At 26.8% G+C, this 19,467-nt stretch overlaps 1 protein-coding gene across 1 annotated transcript in view; it reads right to left on the bottom strand.

The window, feature by feature from the left end:
• Positions 1 to 4,047: 4,047 nt before the first annotated feature.
• LOC145840308 (voltage-gated inwardly rectifying potassium channel KCNH6-like) overlaps positions 4,048 to 19,467 on the bottom strand; it is a 40,598-nt gene continuing 25,178 nt past the window's right edge. The window contains exons 13-28 of the mRNA XM_082947520.1: positions 18,685 to 18,800; positions 18,247 to 18,376; positions 15,053 to 15,126; positions 14,467 to 14,597; positions 13,792 to 14,001; positions 10,574 to 10,773; positions 10,088 to 10,213; positions 9,714 to 9,840; positions 8,164 to 8,360; positions 6,812 to 6,863; positions 6,238 to 6,366; positions 5,943 to 5,990; positions 5,684 to 5,783; positions 5,218 to 5,319; positions 4,795 to 4,894; positions 4,048 to 4,537 (exon numbers count right to left, since the gene is read on the bottom strand). Of these exons, the coding sequence (XP_082803646.1) occupies positions 4,340 to 4,537; positions 4,795 to 4,894; positions 5,218 to 5,319; positions 5,684 to 5,783; positions 5,943 to 5,990; positions 6,238 to 6,366; positions 6,812 to 6,863; positions 8,164 to 8,360; positions 9,714 to 9,840; positions 10,088 to 10,213; positions 10,574 to 10,773; positions 13,792 to 14,001; positions 14,467 to 14,597; positions 15,053 to 15,126; positions 18,247 to 18,376; positions 18,685 to 18,800 (2,040 nt within the window). The 3' untranslated portion in view covers positions 4,048 to 4,339. The remainder of the gene's footprint in view (positions 4,538 to 4,794; positions 4,895 to 5,217; positions 5,320 to 5,683; positions 5,784 to 5,942; positions 5,991 to 6,237; positions 6,367 to 6,811; positions 6,864 to 8,163; positions 8,361 to 9,713; positions 9,841 to 10,087; positions 10,214 to 10,573; positions 10,774 to 13,791; positions 14,002 to 14,466; positions 14,598 to 15,052; positions 15,127 to 18,246; positions 18,377 to 18,684; positions 18,801 to 19,467) is intronic.

Genomic DNA, 19,467 nt, shown 5'->3' with positions numbered 1-19,467 from the left:
AACAAATGCCTGCCATGTAATTTGTGCGCTTCATTAAGCACAAACATGTGCATTTTAAAATAGACCTCTTTTTACATTTAAAATTCAACTTTCAAAATAGACTAAATTTAGGTGCTAGCCTGCACTAATAAATAATAAAAGATAAAAATGGTGTTAATGGTTTCAACAAAGTAAATATATTTAAAGCTGTATTAAAATGAAAAGTACTTTCCTTTTTACTAAAAAGTACTAAAAAAATACTGTCCTGAACATGACTTTAAACTGTACCCTGGTCTGGTGTATGACTCGATAACCGAAATGTTTTTTCGTACACCAGATCCATGGACCAAATATTTGAGCGCTTTTTTTTTCGTTCAATAAACAATAATATTAAAGAATAAACATAATTCACTTTACAATTAAAAAGACTTAAAAGTGTTATTCTAAAGGAAACTTCTGAAGTTTAGCGTTTAAAATAAGAAACATTTAACTTAACTTTGTATAATTTCAAATGTCTTATACAGAAAGAAAAATTTGATCTTTTAACGTCTTATCCTGTTAAGTAATAAGTTAATGTTTGAAAAATGGTAACCACCCCTTTAATTTATTTAACTTACTGCCAATATTGAAAGTGGAAACCATAGTCTACCATGGGCAACACACCGTCTCCTCGAATTTTTTTTATGATGATTTACGTTTACATTATTTTGGTTACCCTTTCTACAAAAAGTAGCACAAAAAATGCAACAAAAAACTCAAAATAAGATGAGATAAGTGGCAATGTCACTTTAAATAGCATATTTGATACAATCATAGTACAGTAAAGAACCATGTTTTTAATTTTAGTCTATAAGTTTATTTAATTAATTAAAGACTATAAGTTTATAGTATAAGCGTATATCATCTAATTTAGCCTACTGAATTAGTTATTACTTTAGTAATAAAAATCGAAAACTGTTAAAATGCTAATGCTACCCTTATTGAATAAATGGTGATAAGTTATATAAGTTTTATTAAGTTTTAACACCTATTTTTTAATAAAATTAATAATTTACTAACAATTTTTTGCCAAACGACAAAAAAAGTGCTCAAAAAAGATTTGGTCTTAGGACCTAAAGAACGAAAAAAAATTTGCTTGCAAGTCGTACATTACTTAAAATCAGTTTTAACATTTTGTCGAGGACAATATCTTGAGGTAGCCTATAAGTTATAGGCTATAACCATGAACGTATGCTTTTTTATGGCTTGGTGCTGTTCGCTAAAAAGACGTTTTTATTTCAAAATATACTTTACTTTTCGTTGGGTCGAGGACATATTTAATACTCTTGTTTAAATTAAACTCAATTAAACAGTTTCGTGATTCTAACTGGCGACTAAAGATAACATCTGTTTTAGCCCATTGTTACAAATACTTTATTAAGTAAAAAAAGGCCAGCAAAAGATATAATATTCAAAAAACATACTTGATTAATTTTCTATTGCAGGTAACCAAGTAATATAATTTAAGCTACTTTATTACTGTATATAAGTAGTTCAATTTATCTAGTTTTATAAACTATCATCTAATTATGTTTTTCTAAATGATAGTTTAAGTAAACCCAACTAACTGAGTTATTAAGTTAAAGCTAAATTAAAAAAATATTCTACAACAGTTCTATAAAACAAAAAAAATCAGTTCGTACACAAAATCGTTTTTGTGACAACTTTAACATTATTGGTGATTTTCAGACCTGTAGTGTAGATTATAGTAAAGTTTATTATAATGAAAAATAATTATTTTTTAATATAAATAAAAGACTACCTGTTTAACTAAAGGTTAATTGAATTGTTGGTTAACAATTAACAACAGCTTGATTACTAATAAGTATAAAAACATAATTAAAACAGTTTTATCAAATTATGTGTTGTAAAAAAAATTCTTTCCTTAAAAATATAGGACTATATTATTAGACATTTTAAAGTTTTATACCTCTTTTGAAAAATATTAACCCAAAACTAGAATTTAAAATGGTTTGTTTATTTACAACTTATGTTTTTTTACTTCCTGTTTAAAATGAAACAAAATTATACTCTACTTTATTGATGATTATCTTTCCTTTATACATTTAATACTCGTTTGATGTTAATTTATTTTTTACATAGACTATCAGCTGTATGTATTTCATTAATTTAAAAACCTTATAAAACATATGACAAAATAAGGTATGTAAACAGTTTTAAAACTATAGAACATTTTCTAAAAACTATAAGAATGTACGCATTGAATAAACATATAAAACTTTATTTAAGCAATGACATTCTGCTGTTTTAAGTATGCACGTTACATAGGTAAAGTAAATATTGTATATTTTCTAATTATAAAAAAAAAGAAAAATGTATAGATATAATATGCTTATGCTGTTTAATCAAAACAAAAAAACTTAAATATGTTGCTTTATATTTAGTTCAAATCGGTGAATATCAGTTTATTTATGTAACAAACTATTGTACTGTCTATATTTTTAGTGTTTAATACACGGCATTTCATTAGTTATATTACATATTAGTTTAAAAAACTAAATTAAAAACAACCAAATTGAGTTAATAATGTAACTTTAGGTATCAATTTAAACTATTCTTGATTGCTTAACACAGAAAAGCTAGTTTTTTACGAACCCTTAGCTATTTTTTTGTTACCAAGCTTTTTGCAAACATGTTTAGTTTAGTGCTTTTTATTTTGAATTGAACTGGGTGATGACTAGAGCTTTATGAAAAATTAAAGCTTTGTGAAACATATATACCAGTATTTTTTAAATCGTACTTTTCCAATAGATTATTTAAAAGCCCTTCAAGTGGGCTCTGTAGAAGGTGTTCAAGTTTGAATAATAACCTTTATATATATATATATATACATATATAGATTGTTTGTGAAACGACAAAAAAACGTTAAAAATATTTGGTCGTAGGACCTGGTGCACGAAAAAACCTTTCGGTTATTGGGTCGCACACCACTGATACATTTTAACGACTGGTCCAGTAATTATTGATAAGTTATACAAAATGAAAAAAAAAAAACAAAGTACTTAAAAATGTTGTGTCATTTACATGCTACATTTTAGTAAACCTAAAAGCAGCTGTAAAAATAAATTGAAGTTTAACAACTAATTAGTTTACGCTTATAAAATTGTTTAATTAGTACTTGTTCAACAATTTCTATATTTTGTTATTTTATTATTGTTTTAATTTAAATAGAAAATTTGTTTTATGATTAAAAAATCCAAAAACAGGCTATGCTTTTGTTTATAAACCTCATTGTTCTGCGAGATTTTATTTACAAGCAAATTAAGTCACAGACTCTATGCACTAAAATATACTTCTTATAATTCCTACTTAAACAAGTAGTAAATAAAACAACAAGTTAATAGTACGACAATTACAAACAGTTTATTCATTCCAATTAAAATATCCTATATCAAAATGGCTTAGAAAAGGTAAAAAAAAGCTGGTAACATTTGTAAATGCATATTTAAAAACAAAATATAAAGTACTAATATAAAAGAAGTAGTTTTACGAATAATTCAAGATAGTTGTAAGAAGTTTGTACCGTGATTCAATTTAAAGTTTTAAAACAAATTTTGTATTGTTTTGTTATACCTTTATAGTGTTCTTCAGAATACTTAGGTTGTAGACTAAAAGTATATATATATATATATATATGTATTTATATGAAAATCGAAGAAAGAAGTAGTTGTTTAAAAAAACTAATAAATAAAAAGAGTTTATTATGAAAGCACATTTAAATCTAAAAAGAAAGTTGTTTTCAATTGTTTAGGTAAGTTTTTAAATTTGTAATTGACTTTTATTGTTTATGTTTAACTTTATAAAAGTTATTTAAAAACTGCTAAATAAAAAAAAAGTTAATTATAGACTCAGTTATTTTTTTAACTTTTTTTATAAATAGTCAAGTATTATCGTTAAAAAGTTTATAAATTTGATAATGTTGATTTTGAAACACTGTTAATAAAAAAGAGTTCAGTATCATTCAATACTTGAAATAATAAAAATTTATACTAAAACTTTCGGCAGCAATTGGTAGGTATGCATTAAGTTTTAAAATAAAATACTGACAATGCTTTAATAAAAATAATCTAAATACTTGTTTATAAGTCGTTTCAAATTAAGTTATTAAACATTTAAAAAAATTATAATATCAACTTTAATAAAAAATAAGTAATTTAGCTTGGTTTTAATTAAAAAGTAATATCAAATAACTTTTAATTTTAGTATTTACTCATAAATTTATTAAAAACTATTTATGTCCTAAATCAGTGATATTGCAAGTAGGAGCGCCCTGGTCTATAATTTATGTTTTATACTGTTTCTATGCAGATGTATGATCGCTTTTCATCAGCGGCACGTCGGCGTCTCCGTCGTAACGCTCCGCTGACGACGACGATGCGCTTGAGTGACTGCTGCCATGGCAACCCAGATGCACCTCTTCGAGCCGCACCGTGGCGGAAATATTAGGGATTTCCCCGCTATTAGGTGGATCCCCGTTGTTGCGCTGCGTTGCTTCGATCTGAAGGAAAATAGTTGAAGTGTTTTAGATAGAATACAACAAAAGAGTTTTAGTTCTGTTTGTTTGACACTTTTTATTTACAATGTCGGTTTAAAAAAAAATCACTTAAATAAAAAAACAAAAATTAAGTGGATATTATGTAGGCTTAAAAGTAGACTTTTTTAGTCTTTAATAATTGTTTGCTTAACTAAGCTTTACTGTCTGCATAATTAAAAAAAACCTAAGTTAGTTTTTAAATGTTACTAAATACGATTTACTTGTGATTTTAATAAGTTTTCAATTGTTTGTAAATTTAATTTCATTTCGTTTCGCATTTCTTTCACTTCACGTTCCAATCTTTTTAATTTCTTCTCGCACCTTGAATAAAACAAATTTAAACTTACTACTTATAAACTACTTATTTGATATATATATATAGTCTTAAAGAAATTAACACATAAAATGAATAAGTTTGACAAAAAAAGTATTGAAAATAGTAACTGATGTTTATTGATGAAACTAATATAAATTGCGATTAGAACTTTGTTAATTTATTGTGCATTACCATTGTGAAAACAAAAATGCTATTTAAACTTTGATTTAAATATCAGTAGTTAGTGAGTTAAAAAAAAAAGTTTATTTACTTTATATACTTTTATCTTTTATATGAAAGAACAATTTTTTATTTTGTAATAAACTACCTGTAACAGGGGTCGTCATCATTGAGAAGGTTTTCTTGAGACTTGAAAGTGAATTTTACTTCTTTTTCGCTGCCAGATCCATCCCTTGTTTTCTGCCTTCTACTAAAAACATTATACTTGAATAAATATATTTTTTCAACTTTAAAAGAAGCTTTAATATTTGGAAACATAAAAGCTTTAATCTATATGCAATTTTGAGCTTCTGCAATTTGTATTTATTATTAGAGTATTACTGGATATTTAAGAAAAGTAAAGTACTTATTGTTGCAACAACAGTTTATTTTAGTAGCAAATTGAAAAACGTATATAAATATGTCCAAAAGACGTTTAAAGGTACCCAAGTGGTGTGCGACTCGATAACCGAAAGGTTTTTTGTTCACCAGGTCTTAGGATCAAAAATTTTGTGCTCAATAAACTTTGTTATAGATATATATTTGAATAAAATAATCGTTGTCTTATTACTCACTTGCTTTCCAAGTTGTTTTTTTGTACGTACTGACTGCACATGTCTGTTTGCTTCATTATCCCAAAACAGTTTCCAACTAAATTCTGAACCCCACCGTTTGCTGTTTATTGAAACTATATTCAATTAAAAACAATAAAGTTTTTATAATTTATTATAAAGTATTTATAATTGAGGAAATGCTTGTATAGCTTGACGAAATGTTTAAAACTAAACAAAAAAACTTTGAAAAATAAACTTCAATTATAATCTAATAACAAACCTGTTTGGTTTGGTACTTCATGAGGTAGTGGAGTTAATTCTATTTGACCTAAAAAATTTAATAATAAAAAGTGGTAGTATTCATATTTCTAATTAAATGTTTTACTAATATAGTAGAGTAGAATGATAACCAGTTATTCTTAATAACAATAACATAGCAAGTACATAAACTTGACGCATAAGTATAAAATTATTTCTTTCCCGACAAATACTTTGTGTACAAAAAGTTTTCTGTTTTTTTTCAAATTACATATTTTTAAGTAAGCTTGTAATATTAAAATTTAATTAATGCCAACCATTTGGATTGGGAGAAAGGTCGATCGATGCGGAGGGTTGAAATTTTATATCCTCCTCTTCTGTATCCATGGAAACGATCCTGTACAGGGGGTCAGCCGAATCTCCCCCTCCCCCATTCACCGACATCCCTGTTGTCATGGTAATTATGTTCAGAAATACGACTATTTTTTGGAAATTCATGAAATAATTATTTCTAAATAGCTCTTACTTTAAATGAAAGTTGGTGATTAATATATATATCTTACTAAAATGTTTACAAAGAATATAGATAGAATATTAGCTTGTGATCTTGAGGTTTAAATAAAAACTTTTTGTGGCAACAAAATTTATAATCTAATAAATTACTGACTTGCCACGTAACTTAATACTTTACTAGAAGCATTTTATAAAGTTTTAGTAGAAAACAAATATCTAATATGATTAAATGTTTTATTCTATAATTCTATAATGATCGTTCTACATGAAAGCGCGAATAAGTTTATGGTTGAAAAATTTGACTGACTCACCACTAACTTAATACTTTACTAAAAGCAATTTATAAAAGTTTTAGTGGGAAACAAATAATAAACTAACTTGAAAATACGGAGCTGGCCCCCGTGGAAGGATCAACATTGTTTGGATCTCTCTGTTATTATCAATAAAATCACTCATCTTATGTTTAAGTATTATGTTATAGAGTAAAAGTATAAAACTTTGATAGTTTGTTGAAATAACCTATTTAAGTTTTTTCACAATTATGAGTTCAAGTTTTTGTTTTTACAAAGTTGAAAGTTTTTACTAACAAACATAAATTTTCATTTATGTTAAATAATGAAAATAAGTTCAGCTAGCTAAATTAAATAAATATTATACAATTAAATTAAATCATCCCAAAAAACTTTGATTTCAAGTAGTAAATGAAAAAATATGCAAATTATTTGTCTGAAATTGATCTCAATAAACTCTTACATAACAAATTATCTGTTTTTCCTAAGCAAAAAAGTAAGAGAAAACTTAATCCTTTTTATGAGATATGGCATTACTAATCTGATTTAAATTCGATGAAAATCCTGTTGCTTCAGTGTGGCATTGTAAGAAGCTTATGTTGTAGCTGAAAACTTACATAAACATGTTTTTCAACTTTCTCTTTTGTACTTAAAATGTATCAAAAACAGTAGTAGTTTCATTATACTGAAACTCCTAGTTTTTATATAGAAAGACCGATACATAACAGTAAATTTTAGTTTATTAAGTATTTATTTATATTTAAAAAAGTTAAGAAACTGTTTTAGATTTGGCTGTCGTTTTACAAAATTATTTATGTACAAATTTGTTGTTTTGCATGACTTCACAACTTTTGTTATTTAGAAACACATATTATAAAAATTTTACAATAATTTCATAAAACCTTTTTTGACATTTCACTTTTACATATTTTATCAACGTATTTGAAACAATTCAAAATTAACGCATTTTAACGTGGCATATGTAATTTTGTATTTATTTAAAAAATAGCACTGTTTTCATATTCTTACTGTGTTATATATTCAGCGTACAAAAAAATAAAATATTTTTTGAACTCCAAAATTCTCATCAACTAAAGGACGCGCGAAATACTTAAGCAATCAGAATTGAAATTTTATGCACTTATTTTTAAATTTAATTAATTTTTATAAACTTATTCAATTAACAGATGCTCTCAATTTGTTCATTTTTATAGAAATAAAAATTGATAATTATCTATTTTTCAACTAACAAATGCCCTAAGCATTTGACAACTAACATTTAAGTTTGACTCTAAAAATTTCATAAAAAAAATCAATTTAACTATTAAGGATTTATAATACATGAAAACTCACGGATGCCCGGAGGTTGTAGGTTATCTCCAGATTTTATAAAAAACTACATTAAAAATATATTTTCTCATTACCACATTTGAAACTAACGGATGCTCGGAGGTTGTAGGTTATTTCCAGATCCCTCCAGAACCTCCTCCTGAAATCGGGGTAGCACTCCAGAACTTCCAGGATGTCGTTCCTGCTTATCTTGTGCAGGTCGCAGTACGTAAGCGCTCTCACGGTGGCCTTGGACTTTCCCATGGGGATTTCCAGGGACATCGGCTCCCCGAACGTGTCCCCCGTCCCTGTAAAAATTTAAAAAAATTAAGACGTCAGTTTGAAATATTTAAAAGTTTTATGCTGACGATTGTAATGCAGATATGAGAATATGGAATGCATTAATGTTTATTTGAAAAAAGTTGATTAATTAAAACAAACTAAAACAGTGTGATGTATCGTATCTATCAAATTCTAAGACTTGTGTGCTAAAAACTGAAAAGGACGGTTTTAAAGTTAAATTGTAAAAATATGTTGTTGGTTTAAGCATTAAATGTTTAATATTAAAAATATATAGTTTTTGGGTTTATTAAATGCACTTTTGTCTCTTTTCCGGAAATTTTTAGAATAGGTTATTTTTTTATATACTAGTTAAACAAAGAACTTGTTTTTTTTTTAATGTAAAAAAAAGCTAGATACCTGTAATAATTTTTTTCTTACTTCTTAAAATAACTTTTTCCCCTAAATTATTAACAAGCTTTACAAACTTGAAAACAAATGTTACTTTTATACTTTAATTATTCAACAGCTTAAAAAAAACAAGTTAAAAGCTTCAAAAGGAAAGTTTAAATTTTAATGTCGAAGTTTTTTGGAAACTTTTATTGGATTTAAAACAATTATTTTGATTATTCTTACAACGTAAACGAAAGAAAGTGATTTTCTACCACAAGAGTTGGATTATGTTGTACATCAAACTTTTATATACATAATACTTGCTTGTTTTTTTTTATACCAAACTGATATTCAACTAATGTAATTTTTTTTTAAATTAAAATTAGTATTGTTTAGAAATTATGAGCAGCTATTTATTTTTGACCGACTAAGCATATTTTAAATTTATTTCAATAGCAAGTTTATCAGAGGTTAAATAAAATGAACATTTATTTTTGACTGCCTAAGCAGATTTTAAATATATTTTTATAGCAAGTAAAATTGAATATAAATATAAATACAACTAAAGTTTTTTTCAACTGTATATTAGTTAAAGTTTGAATAAATGAGGTTTTGATAGCTAATTGTTAAATGTGTTTAAAAAGTAATAATCTAAATATACTTAAACAAGTTTTTCATGTATTTTTATTTATCAGAGCTTTAACAAAATGAACATATCCTTGTCAGTTTGATAAAAACAAACAATAACTTTTTTGAATATAGATTGGTAACAAAGTTATCTAATAATTTTAATCAAAACTCTAGTTCATTGAAATAGCTGAGAACTTTTTTGTATGTTTAATCATAAAATAACATAAACATCATTTTTATTTCCAGCGTTCGATTGATACCCATTTGCATTCATGTAAAGCTACACATAAGTTTAAGTTAGTTAAGCTTAAAAAAGACAAATTTATGTAAAAAACTAACAAAAAAAAAAACAAACTAACTCAGCAATGCGACGACGATGTCGTTTTGAACGATCTCAATGGCGCCTCTAGCGATGAAATATAACGCGGGAAGCAGATCGCCCGTGTGAACCAGCGTGTCACCAGGTGGCGCATGCGTCGTCTTGAACTGTAAAGTTAATTAATTGTTGTATTAGGGCCTGCAAACTACTTTAGAATATTAAGAATACATACTAATTTATACGTGATTAATGATGTATTGTGTTTTTATTATAAAAAAAAAGTAACTATTATTGTCGTCTTGAACGGTAAGTTTTTTAATTTTGATTTTTATTTTACAAAAGGTTTTGTTTTGATTTTTTTACTATTAGATCTTAATATTTATTGTTTGAAACTTTCGCTGTAAATTAACCGACCCTCATAGAAAGCATTCTGAGGCAACCAGGGCTGGCGTTTCTGAGCGCGGCACAATTTATCAACAAGTTTCTGTTGAGATGAAGGCATATGTCGGCTTGCAAGCATTCCGGAAACCCTTTCAGCACCTAAACAGTTTATAAAATATATCAATTTTTAAACATATAGCTAAAGTTGTAATTAAGTTTCAATTTGCGTGTTTCAGTAGATTAAAAGTTAAAGCATATGACTGCTTGGTATGCAAACTTCAAAAACCTTGGACAATAGCATTTTAAAACTAACTGATATATAAAAAGTTAGCTTAACATTAAAACAGAGTGTAGTTTTTTTGCACATTACCCCAGTCAACAATCTTTAGGCGTTAAACAGAATGATTTTTACAAAAACTAAATTTGAAAATTTTATCAAAATAACTTTGGTCGACAAAATTAAAACTCAATCAACTTATTGAAAAAAATCATAAAAAAAACTAATACTCAAACACCAACCATGTTCATGTCGATTCCGTTTGTGTAGCTCCACGCGTGCTGAAAGTACTCCTCCAATCTCTGCTTCAGTGGGTTGGGGATCTGGTGGAACCTGATGAACTCCCTCACCCTTAGCATCTGCGCGTGGTACCTCGCCGTGCCCGAGTACAGCCTCTGGATGATGGCGGACACGTTTCCGAAGATGGACGCGTACATCAGCGCTGCGTGGGGAAAAAATGTTGAAAATTGTGGGATTGTTGTATTTGAAAAAAAAAAAGAACATCAGTGCTGCATGGGAAAATTAAAGTTTAAATACTTCTTGCTAAACTTGCTTGTAAGACTGGTAGGTTTAATTTTTTCCTTGGAAATTAAGTTGCTAAGTGGTTTTCAACGCTGTGTTTGAGTTAGGTGTGACCTTTTGGTGAATCAAAATTGATTTTATTATTATATCAATGCTTTGTTAAAAGTAGTGAAATTATTACATTTTTATAAATAAAAGGAATGAATTCAAAATAAAGTGAATTCAATTTTAAAATAGTTAAATTTTAGTGTTAGTAAGTTTTGAATATTTAAATGATGTGTAAAAAGGGAGAATATTTATTATGTGGTCGAAAACTGAACACCGATGCGTACACAAAGGCTTTGTTGAAGGATGGAATAGATTTTTTTAAAAGTAAAGCTAACTACTGTAGTAGGTAGAAAAATGCTTGTTGCTGATTTCATATATGAAATAAACAGCTTTTAATTTTCATGAAAATTAAGAAGCTTTCAACGACGTGTTTAAATTAGATGTGAACTTTTGGTGTAATTTACAAATGAAACAACTAAAATTTTGATACCCGTTTTTAAAATTAACCTCGCCAAGTGAAGCTTTTTTTTGTGAATTTAGATTTTTCTAAAACTTTTATTCTTTTTAATTGTTGTTTAATTAAATAGTATTTGGTTAGTTTATACTTTATTGATAAAAACTACATCAGTGGAAAGTAGAAAGTTAGTTTTTAAACAGAACAAAATTATCAACTGTTCTTTGCAATAAGTTTAAAGCAGTTTTATTTCTTTTTAATTCGTTAACTAAAATTTAAAAAACCTTTGAAAGCCTTAACGCTGCGTGAGAAACAAAGTTTTGTTAAATGATTGAGTGTATACACATTAAAAGTAATTTTTATTATTTCATTTTCAAATTTAAGTTGCTAAATAAACTATACATTTCAAGTTTAAACAACTTTGTATTTTTTGAAAATTGTAACTTAGTGTGCTATTGAGTTATTTAGTTTGTAAATCAATTACTGCTAACTTAAAATACGACGGTTTTTACTCAAAGTTTGAACAAAACTTTAGCTTTTTATTAACTTTTAAGTTTTATGTTTTAAGTAAGTTTTAATTTGTTACAGCAAAAGTTAATGACCAAACATGACTTTTGAATACTCTAATCTAATTATGATCAATGTTTACTCTGAAGTTTTTACTAAAAGAATTTACGTTACCACTGCAAAAACTTTAGATGTTCGTCTGAATGTATTAATAATTAATTAGCAAATAAATACATCCGAATCAACAAGTCTGCACATTCTCATTTTTCATCAGAAAAAGCCAATATCATATGATCTAATTAATCTTCATTTTTTTCTTTTCTCTTTTTGCTTAATAGCTTAATCAAACTTTGTTTGAATCATAGTCGTGTTCTGTTACGGCTTTTTATTTGCATCTTTAAGAGAATTTTTTTTACTATAAAAAGAATGTTTTTAGAGTTTAAGAAGATTAAATGTTTCAAAACTGCATTTTCAAGTATAATCTCTTTTAAAAAACTATAGAACTATACAAAAAAATGAAATCACAACATATTTTTCTCACAAACTTTTTCGTTGTATAATTTTTATCTAAACTGCCTGCCAAGTTTTCTGTAGCGTAAGCTTCAAAACAACAAGTTTATATTTAGAGTCTAAAAGCAACCAAACTACACTTTTAAATGTAATTCTGTATGAATTCGAAACATTTAAATAGCCGCCAACATATCATAAAAAAATTGTGGTCTGAAACAAAAGGTCACTGCAGTATTTGCTCATGTTTGAAAATGTTTTTTTTTTTATAAATAGCAGCTTTTTTGGTTGTGATTTCTGTTGTTTTGTTGACTTTTTTTCACCTACTAACTTTTTATACATGTGTCGAATATTTCGGTTTTTTTTATAAAGTGTGACTGAACTTTATACTCACTAAAGTTTGCGACTGTTTAAAATTGGAAACACAAAAGATTGTTGAGGTGAGTATTCATACCTTGGAATATTAGAGTACCACAAGCCACAAGCTAGAAAGATTTTTCACGTTTACATTTGTACATGTCATGAAAACTTAAAAGTTTTAAGTTCGATTTAATTTAATTTTAATTTTTTGAAAAAATGAGCAATTTTTATACAGTAGCTTCGGATTTTTTAAAGTATAAGGTTTGCTCTACGTTTAAACTGTTTTACTAAAACTATTGCATTTTTTTATAAAAACTTGAAGCAAACATAAGTTCAGTGGGAAACTATTGATTAATGTAACTTTAATTGATCAATTGAAAAAAAAAATTCAGCTAATGAAAAAAATTCACTAAATTACGACAAAGCACTCAAAAATGTAAAAAATGTAGTTTTTTTGATATATTAAAAAATAAGTTTTTAAAGAATCAAACTAGTTTAAATAAATGAATTTTATCTTTACTTAAATAAAAGTAAATTACATAATATATAGATTTAAGTATGTGGTGAGATTAAACGAAAAAATTTCGATAAGTTTATTTAAAGTTTGAAATAATAAACATATTTTGATCATATCGCTTTTGTATCTAAAACAATAAAGTAATACATATTGTTTTTAACTGAAAATCACGAACTTGATCATTAAATCAATAAACATAAGGTAAACTAAGTTTTTTGTTCTGTGAAGAAAAATTTTTAAAAACATTTCGATCGTACAACTTTGCAATTATCATTTTTTTTCCAAATTTCCCTATTAAAGCTAAAACTTTTAAAATACAAAAATGAAAAAAAAGTTTAAAACAAAATTCTATAAAAAAAAAACACCAATCCTAATCACAATATTGTATATGAAGAATATCTTTTTATTTTTTGTGTAAATATTTAGTCTAAAAGTTAAACAAAACAAATTTCAAACTTCCGACCATCATTATACATACGAAGAGCATTTTCTCATGGTTAATATAAAAAATAACTAAATAATTAGACAAAAGAAAACACTCTTACCTCCGACCATCATGATGCAGATGGAGAATATCTTCTCGTTGTTGGTGTTGGGCGAAACGTTTCCGAAGCCGACCGACGTCAGACTGCTGAAGGTGAAGTAGAGTGACGCGATGTACTTGTCGTTCACCGAGGGCCCTCCCGTCAGCTTACCGTCGGCCGACGAGTTGTCGTAGCGCTTCTTTAGCTGCACTGACAGGCCCTGCAGCCAGCCTGGAAATTAAACTGCAGATTAAATCGAATAACAAGTTTATTTGCATTTAAGCTCGTTATATATGATATAGTGATATTAACTGTAGTAATAACAACACTAATAGTAATTATATAGATGATAGGTTAAAGTATAGGTCCTTAGCCAGACTTAAATAAACTTAATTCAAATAAGTTATACTTGTATTAGTTTAGATTAGCATCGTTTAAGTTAATTTAAAGTAAGACTACGAGCATGTGTCTAACTAAAACAAAATAAAGTACAACTCTTTTTTCTCAACTCCAAAGTTTTACATACAAACAAAAGAAAAAGTTATTTTCAAAAAATCAAATTAAATTTTATCTATGTCTCTCGTAATTGGATCGTTTATTCCCATAACAGGTAAACTTACAACTTATTCAAGTCAGTATAAATACAAAAACTCTACTTTTCTCAAAAAGTTTTACTTTACAAAATAAAATTCTCACCGATATCCCTCGCTATTGGATCGTTTATTTCGATGACACCAATCGCGTACCAGATGCAGGCCAACCAATGAGAAATGAGCGCGAAACTGCACATCAGGAGAAATAAGACGGCCGCACCGAATTCACTGTACCTGTGTTGATAATGAATAAAATGAATATATTTTATTTGAAATTAAACTCCTCAAAATTAATAAACAATGGTAGTTTGAAGAAAGAAGTTTGTAAAGGAACTGTAATATACTTTTAATTACAAAACTTGTACAAAAGTGTGAACTTATTTATTTTTGTACCTGTCCCGAATAAATAATATTCTTTAATTTATTTTATTTAGTTGTTGGTATGATCTATGTTATAAGTTAACGAAGTATGATAATTTGAAGGATAAATGAATAAAGTTTCACGTTCAAAAGTGTTCGTTTATTTTTTTGAAACACGTCTTACCTGTCTAAGTAATAAAATCTGTTTTTTTTGTTTTATTAAGTTTTTGAGAATGTTAAATGTGGTGTATTAACACATTTGATGATATTAGAATTAAAAAAAAAAATTAATATGTTTGTTGGTTTATTTTATTTAGTATTAGTGAAACCTGTCTAGTTTCCTGGCCACTCGTACCAATCGCAGCAGGCGGGCAGTCTTCAACAAGCCAATCAGAACTGTGTGCTGAAATTTTTTTTGTTAGTTTTTAGAGTATTACACATGACGTGTATATAAATATAAACTTTGTTTTGAGTCTTGGTTTTAAGATTTTTGTAGGTTTTGTAAATGTATAATAGTTTTATATATAATAGGTATTAGAATTCTTAAAAAAAATATCTGTTTAAAACAGTTCTTTGATTAAATTTATATTTAAGTAAATAGCAGCCAAATCAAAAATTAGTAAGAAATCGTAAAGTTAATTCTACCTAGCAAAGAGCTTTAAACAAGTTTTTGAAGTTAAATATTACAAAACAATTCTAACGTCTTGTGATAAATAAATCTAGTTTACGCCACAAATTTAAACAATACATAAATATATATATATATCTTCAGTTTTGAAATTATCATACTTTAAATTACTGATTAACTTCTAGAAAACAGTAAATTATGCTCTTATGACAATAGTCAATATTTTTTACTGAGTTGTACAATCATTTTAATATTTGGGAAAACCAAAAATAGTTTTCAGTACTAGTTATTAATAACGTAAAAACTAATTTATTTCAAAAAACTATTTTAAACATGTAAATTTCTTAAATTCAATCATTCTTTTCGGTCAAAGTAATTAGTTTTCAAATAACTTAAAAACAAAAACAACCAAACTTAAGAGAAATATTTTAGTATAAGTAAATGTATCTGTCAAAATAAATGTTTTTTTTTAATAACCATAAAAACATAATGTACGTAAGAACCGATCTGTTGAGTCAATATTTTTCTTAGTCATAAAAAATTAACTATTCCTACTCAGTTATTTTCACCCAAAAAGTATTTTAAAAGGAAAATTTTCAAAACAAAAGACCAATCTGTTGAGTGGATACTTTATCAACTATTCCATTTTAGTTATTTTTACCTAAAAAGTATTTCTAAAGGAAAATTCTTAAAACAAAAGACGAAAATGCATTGTTGAAATTTTAAGTAGTTTCTTGCCGCATAATCACTCACTCTACTATGCAAAATGCTTCTCGCAACTGAATTCTGGGGGTGATCATCATTATCTCGGAAGGTTTTACCAAATAAATCATCGCAGAACAAAAGGGACAATTGTTATTACTTCTCCATTAAAACTTTTAGTTGAGAGTAAAAGATTACCCAAAAAAAATGTTAAACAAAAAAGCTGCCATTATGACAAATGTCAAAGACTCATTTATTTTTAATGCATTTACAGTGTCTGTCTTAGAAAGTATAAATGTTTAAAAAAAGTGTTAACTACCTATTACAGTCAAAAAATTCGCACAGTATGCTTCATTTATGACGTAGTAATACTTTTAAATTTAGTAGTATTAAATACGTCATTAAAATAAAGTTCCAATAGTTTAAGCATCTTTAAAGTGGGAAATCGAAAAAGAACAAAACAGCGCAATATAACTGAACTTTTATACCAAAATATTTTAGAAAACTTTTTTAAAAATTTACAAGTTGAACGTTTAAATGAAAACGAAGCGAGTCCATTGAAATTTTTAATGAGGGCCTGGCAGAATGTCAAGAAATTGATTGGCCAATAGGCTGGAAGGCTGCGAAGTAAATCGATCGTAATTAGCTTTTTCTTACTACTCAATTCTACTTACTACTCAGTTTCTCACACTGAGAATTCATATTTGTTTAATAAATAGTTCAAATTTAAATTTTTTTACGACATTTCTTAAATGAATATTTTTCATTGAAATTCAAATGAAAAACTTTAATCACGTTTAGCGGTCGATTACAATTAGCATTCTTACTTTTAGTTTACTTATACCGAAAAATCTTTTTTTTTTTTAATTTTTTTATACAACCTAATATTTTTTTTTAACTGCGAGTAAAATAAATATGTTCTTTTTTTCCGATCGAGTTTAATCTGCTTTTTCATACTGCTTCGTTTCTCACACTGTGAACTCCTTTTAATTAAAAAAAAACTATTTTGTTTTTTCTTAATATTATTCTTGTACTAAAGTTTAAACTGGAAATAACATGAGTTTATTTTTAAAAAGTTTTTGTTTTTTCTATTGAGTATAGTTAGCTTTTTTACTACTCAGTTTTCGTTTAAATTGTTTAATAAAAAAGCAAAACTAATTTATTAATTTTTCATTGTGGTGCACTTTTTCAATGAAATTTAAATAAAAAACTTAAAATGATTGTCGTTTTTTTTCTTTCGATCGATTCTAATTAGGTTTTCTTACTACTCAGTCTTTCACAAACTGAGAACTTTCAGTTCATTGAATGAAAAGTAAAACAGTTGAAACTTTATACTTAAATTTTTGAACCTTATAGTTTTATAAAGTATTTTGGTTTTACTTAGTTAATTTGAATAAACTATTGCTTTAGATTACATTTTGAAATAAGCAACTTTTTAAGCAAAATAGAAAAAAAAAAATTGTTCCTTAGCTAAGAGATGAAAAGGTAAAACTTTGGTATTGGAAATTTTTAGATAAATATTTTCGTAGCTTTGGGCCATAAGATTAATCTAATTAATTATAAAATTAAATAGAGCAATCAATCAAAAAAAGTTTTCAAAACTTTATGATGGACATTAATTAAAAGTCAATTAATTTGTTATTAATAAAATATTTTTCAGTGATTACTGTCAGTCATGTTTACTTTAAAATAATTTTTTTAAACGTGTTCCTTATAAGTCTATAACTACTTAATTCAAGATTCTAAAATGATTTATCAGTTTTTTTTTTGGTAGTTGGGAACTAAATTAAGAGCAGTAGTTTAATTGACAAAAAATTCCGAAATAGTTTCTAAAACTTTTTTATGGTATACAACAGTTAAGTTTTAATTACTGAGTAACTCTTAACTGGTGTTTAAAAATTAATTGTAAAAATAAACGGACATCAGTAAATTTAAAAGTTTAAACATGTCCGTAAAAAAAAGAAATTTCTCAAAGCAGTCAAACTTCAATAAATATTTATTAAATGTATACCTGCTTTTTGTTAATATACTTACTTTAGATTGACATGTTTTAACATAATTTTTGTTTTTACATAATTCTTACATAACTGTCTCTGATCAGTATGTCTGGACGAGCATGTCGAACGGTATGGCTGCCATCAGATCAATCAAAACCAGTAAAGTAAATATTAATAAATATCTTAAACATTTAACCTGTTCCTGATTAGGGACGAGCATGTCGAACGGTATGGCTGCCACCAGATCAATCAAAAACCACCCCTTGAAGTAGTGGATGGCAATTTTGGAAGGCTGGGATACCACTTCGTCGTTTTTGTTCACGTATCTGTGGTGAAAACATGAGTTATGTATAAAAATAAAAGTTGTGATTACAAGTTTGCAAAAAATACACAAAGTTGCCTGTTAAATAGTATATCTACATAGATAAAAAATAAAATTATTCAAGTGTTGACTCAAGTATTGTAACAAATAATTAATCAGACTAAACATGAATTTAAGCACTAAAAACAAAAAATAAACAAATTTTTATAACACCTAGCTTAGTTTTACTCAAGACCTACGAAAAAAACGAAAATAGCTGCTTAAAAGTTTAAAAATTGTATAAGCAAAGTACAAATCGAAAACCAAACGAACGTGGTCCTGAAGTTGATGAGAATGTCGATGCCGAAAAATATATCGACCATAATTTCCAGGTACTGCAGGGTCTTCTGATTTTCCTCCTCCCCGACTATTGTGTGGTTTCCTGATTCCTGTGAATGTTGTTTGTTACAACCCAACTACCAATCATATAGTTTTTGTAGTTTATTTAAAAAGAAGTGTAAGTTACAAGTTTCTTAAAAATAATAGTCAGGTTAAAAAAATGGCCTCATTCCTTGTTTAGACTTAAAATGTGTGTTGTTCCCTTATTCCCAAAAGTGATTAAAGTTTAATACCAATTATTATAACTGTTTCACTATAATTAGCAAATTTTCTTCTAAAACTATTCTGTGGTTTCCCAAATCCTGGAATTGTAAAAGTAACAAAAATTATAGTCAAACATTTATCTTACTATAATTTAGCTAGTATTGTTTTAAAACAAAAATAAGCACGTATCATGAGTATGTTTTAGTTATAAGTTTTATTTTTAAGCCAACTGCTAAATAACAACGGGAGAAAAAAGCGTAAACTTAAATTTCATAACGAATTTGAACTAAACCTTGAACTGAAAAATAAAATAATTTTTTGAGAACAAAAAGAAGGCCCCTTTGGCTTTGAAGGGTTTCTGGCACGAAAGTTAACCAGAGATAACTTAAACTACAAACAAAAAAGTAACAAATAGTTAGCAATAAAAAAGCGTCAAAGTTGGGAAATTGCTCGGCGTATTAAATTTTCACTCGTGCGTTTATTTTTTGTTTTAAACTTTTATTTATTTTTACT

The sequence above is a fragment of the Thalia democratica genome, chromosome 7 (genome assembly GCF_965202585.1).
Source record: "Thalia democratica chromosome 7, ktThaDemo2.hap1.1, whole genome shotgun sequence".
NCBI classification, from domain to species: Eukaryota; Metazoa; Chordata; class Thaliacea; order Salpida; family Salpidae; genus Thalia; species Thalia democratica.
The sequence above is the reverse complement of the archived record's forward strand: the minus strand, read 5'-3'. Positions and strand labels throughout refer to the sequence as shown.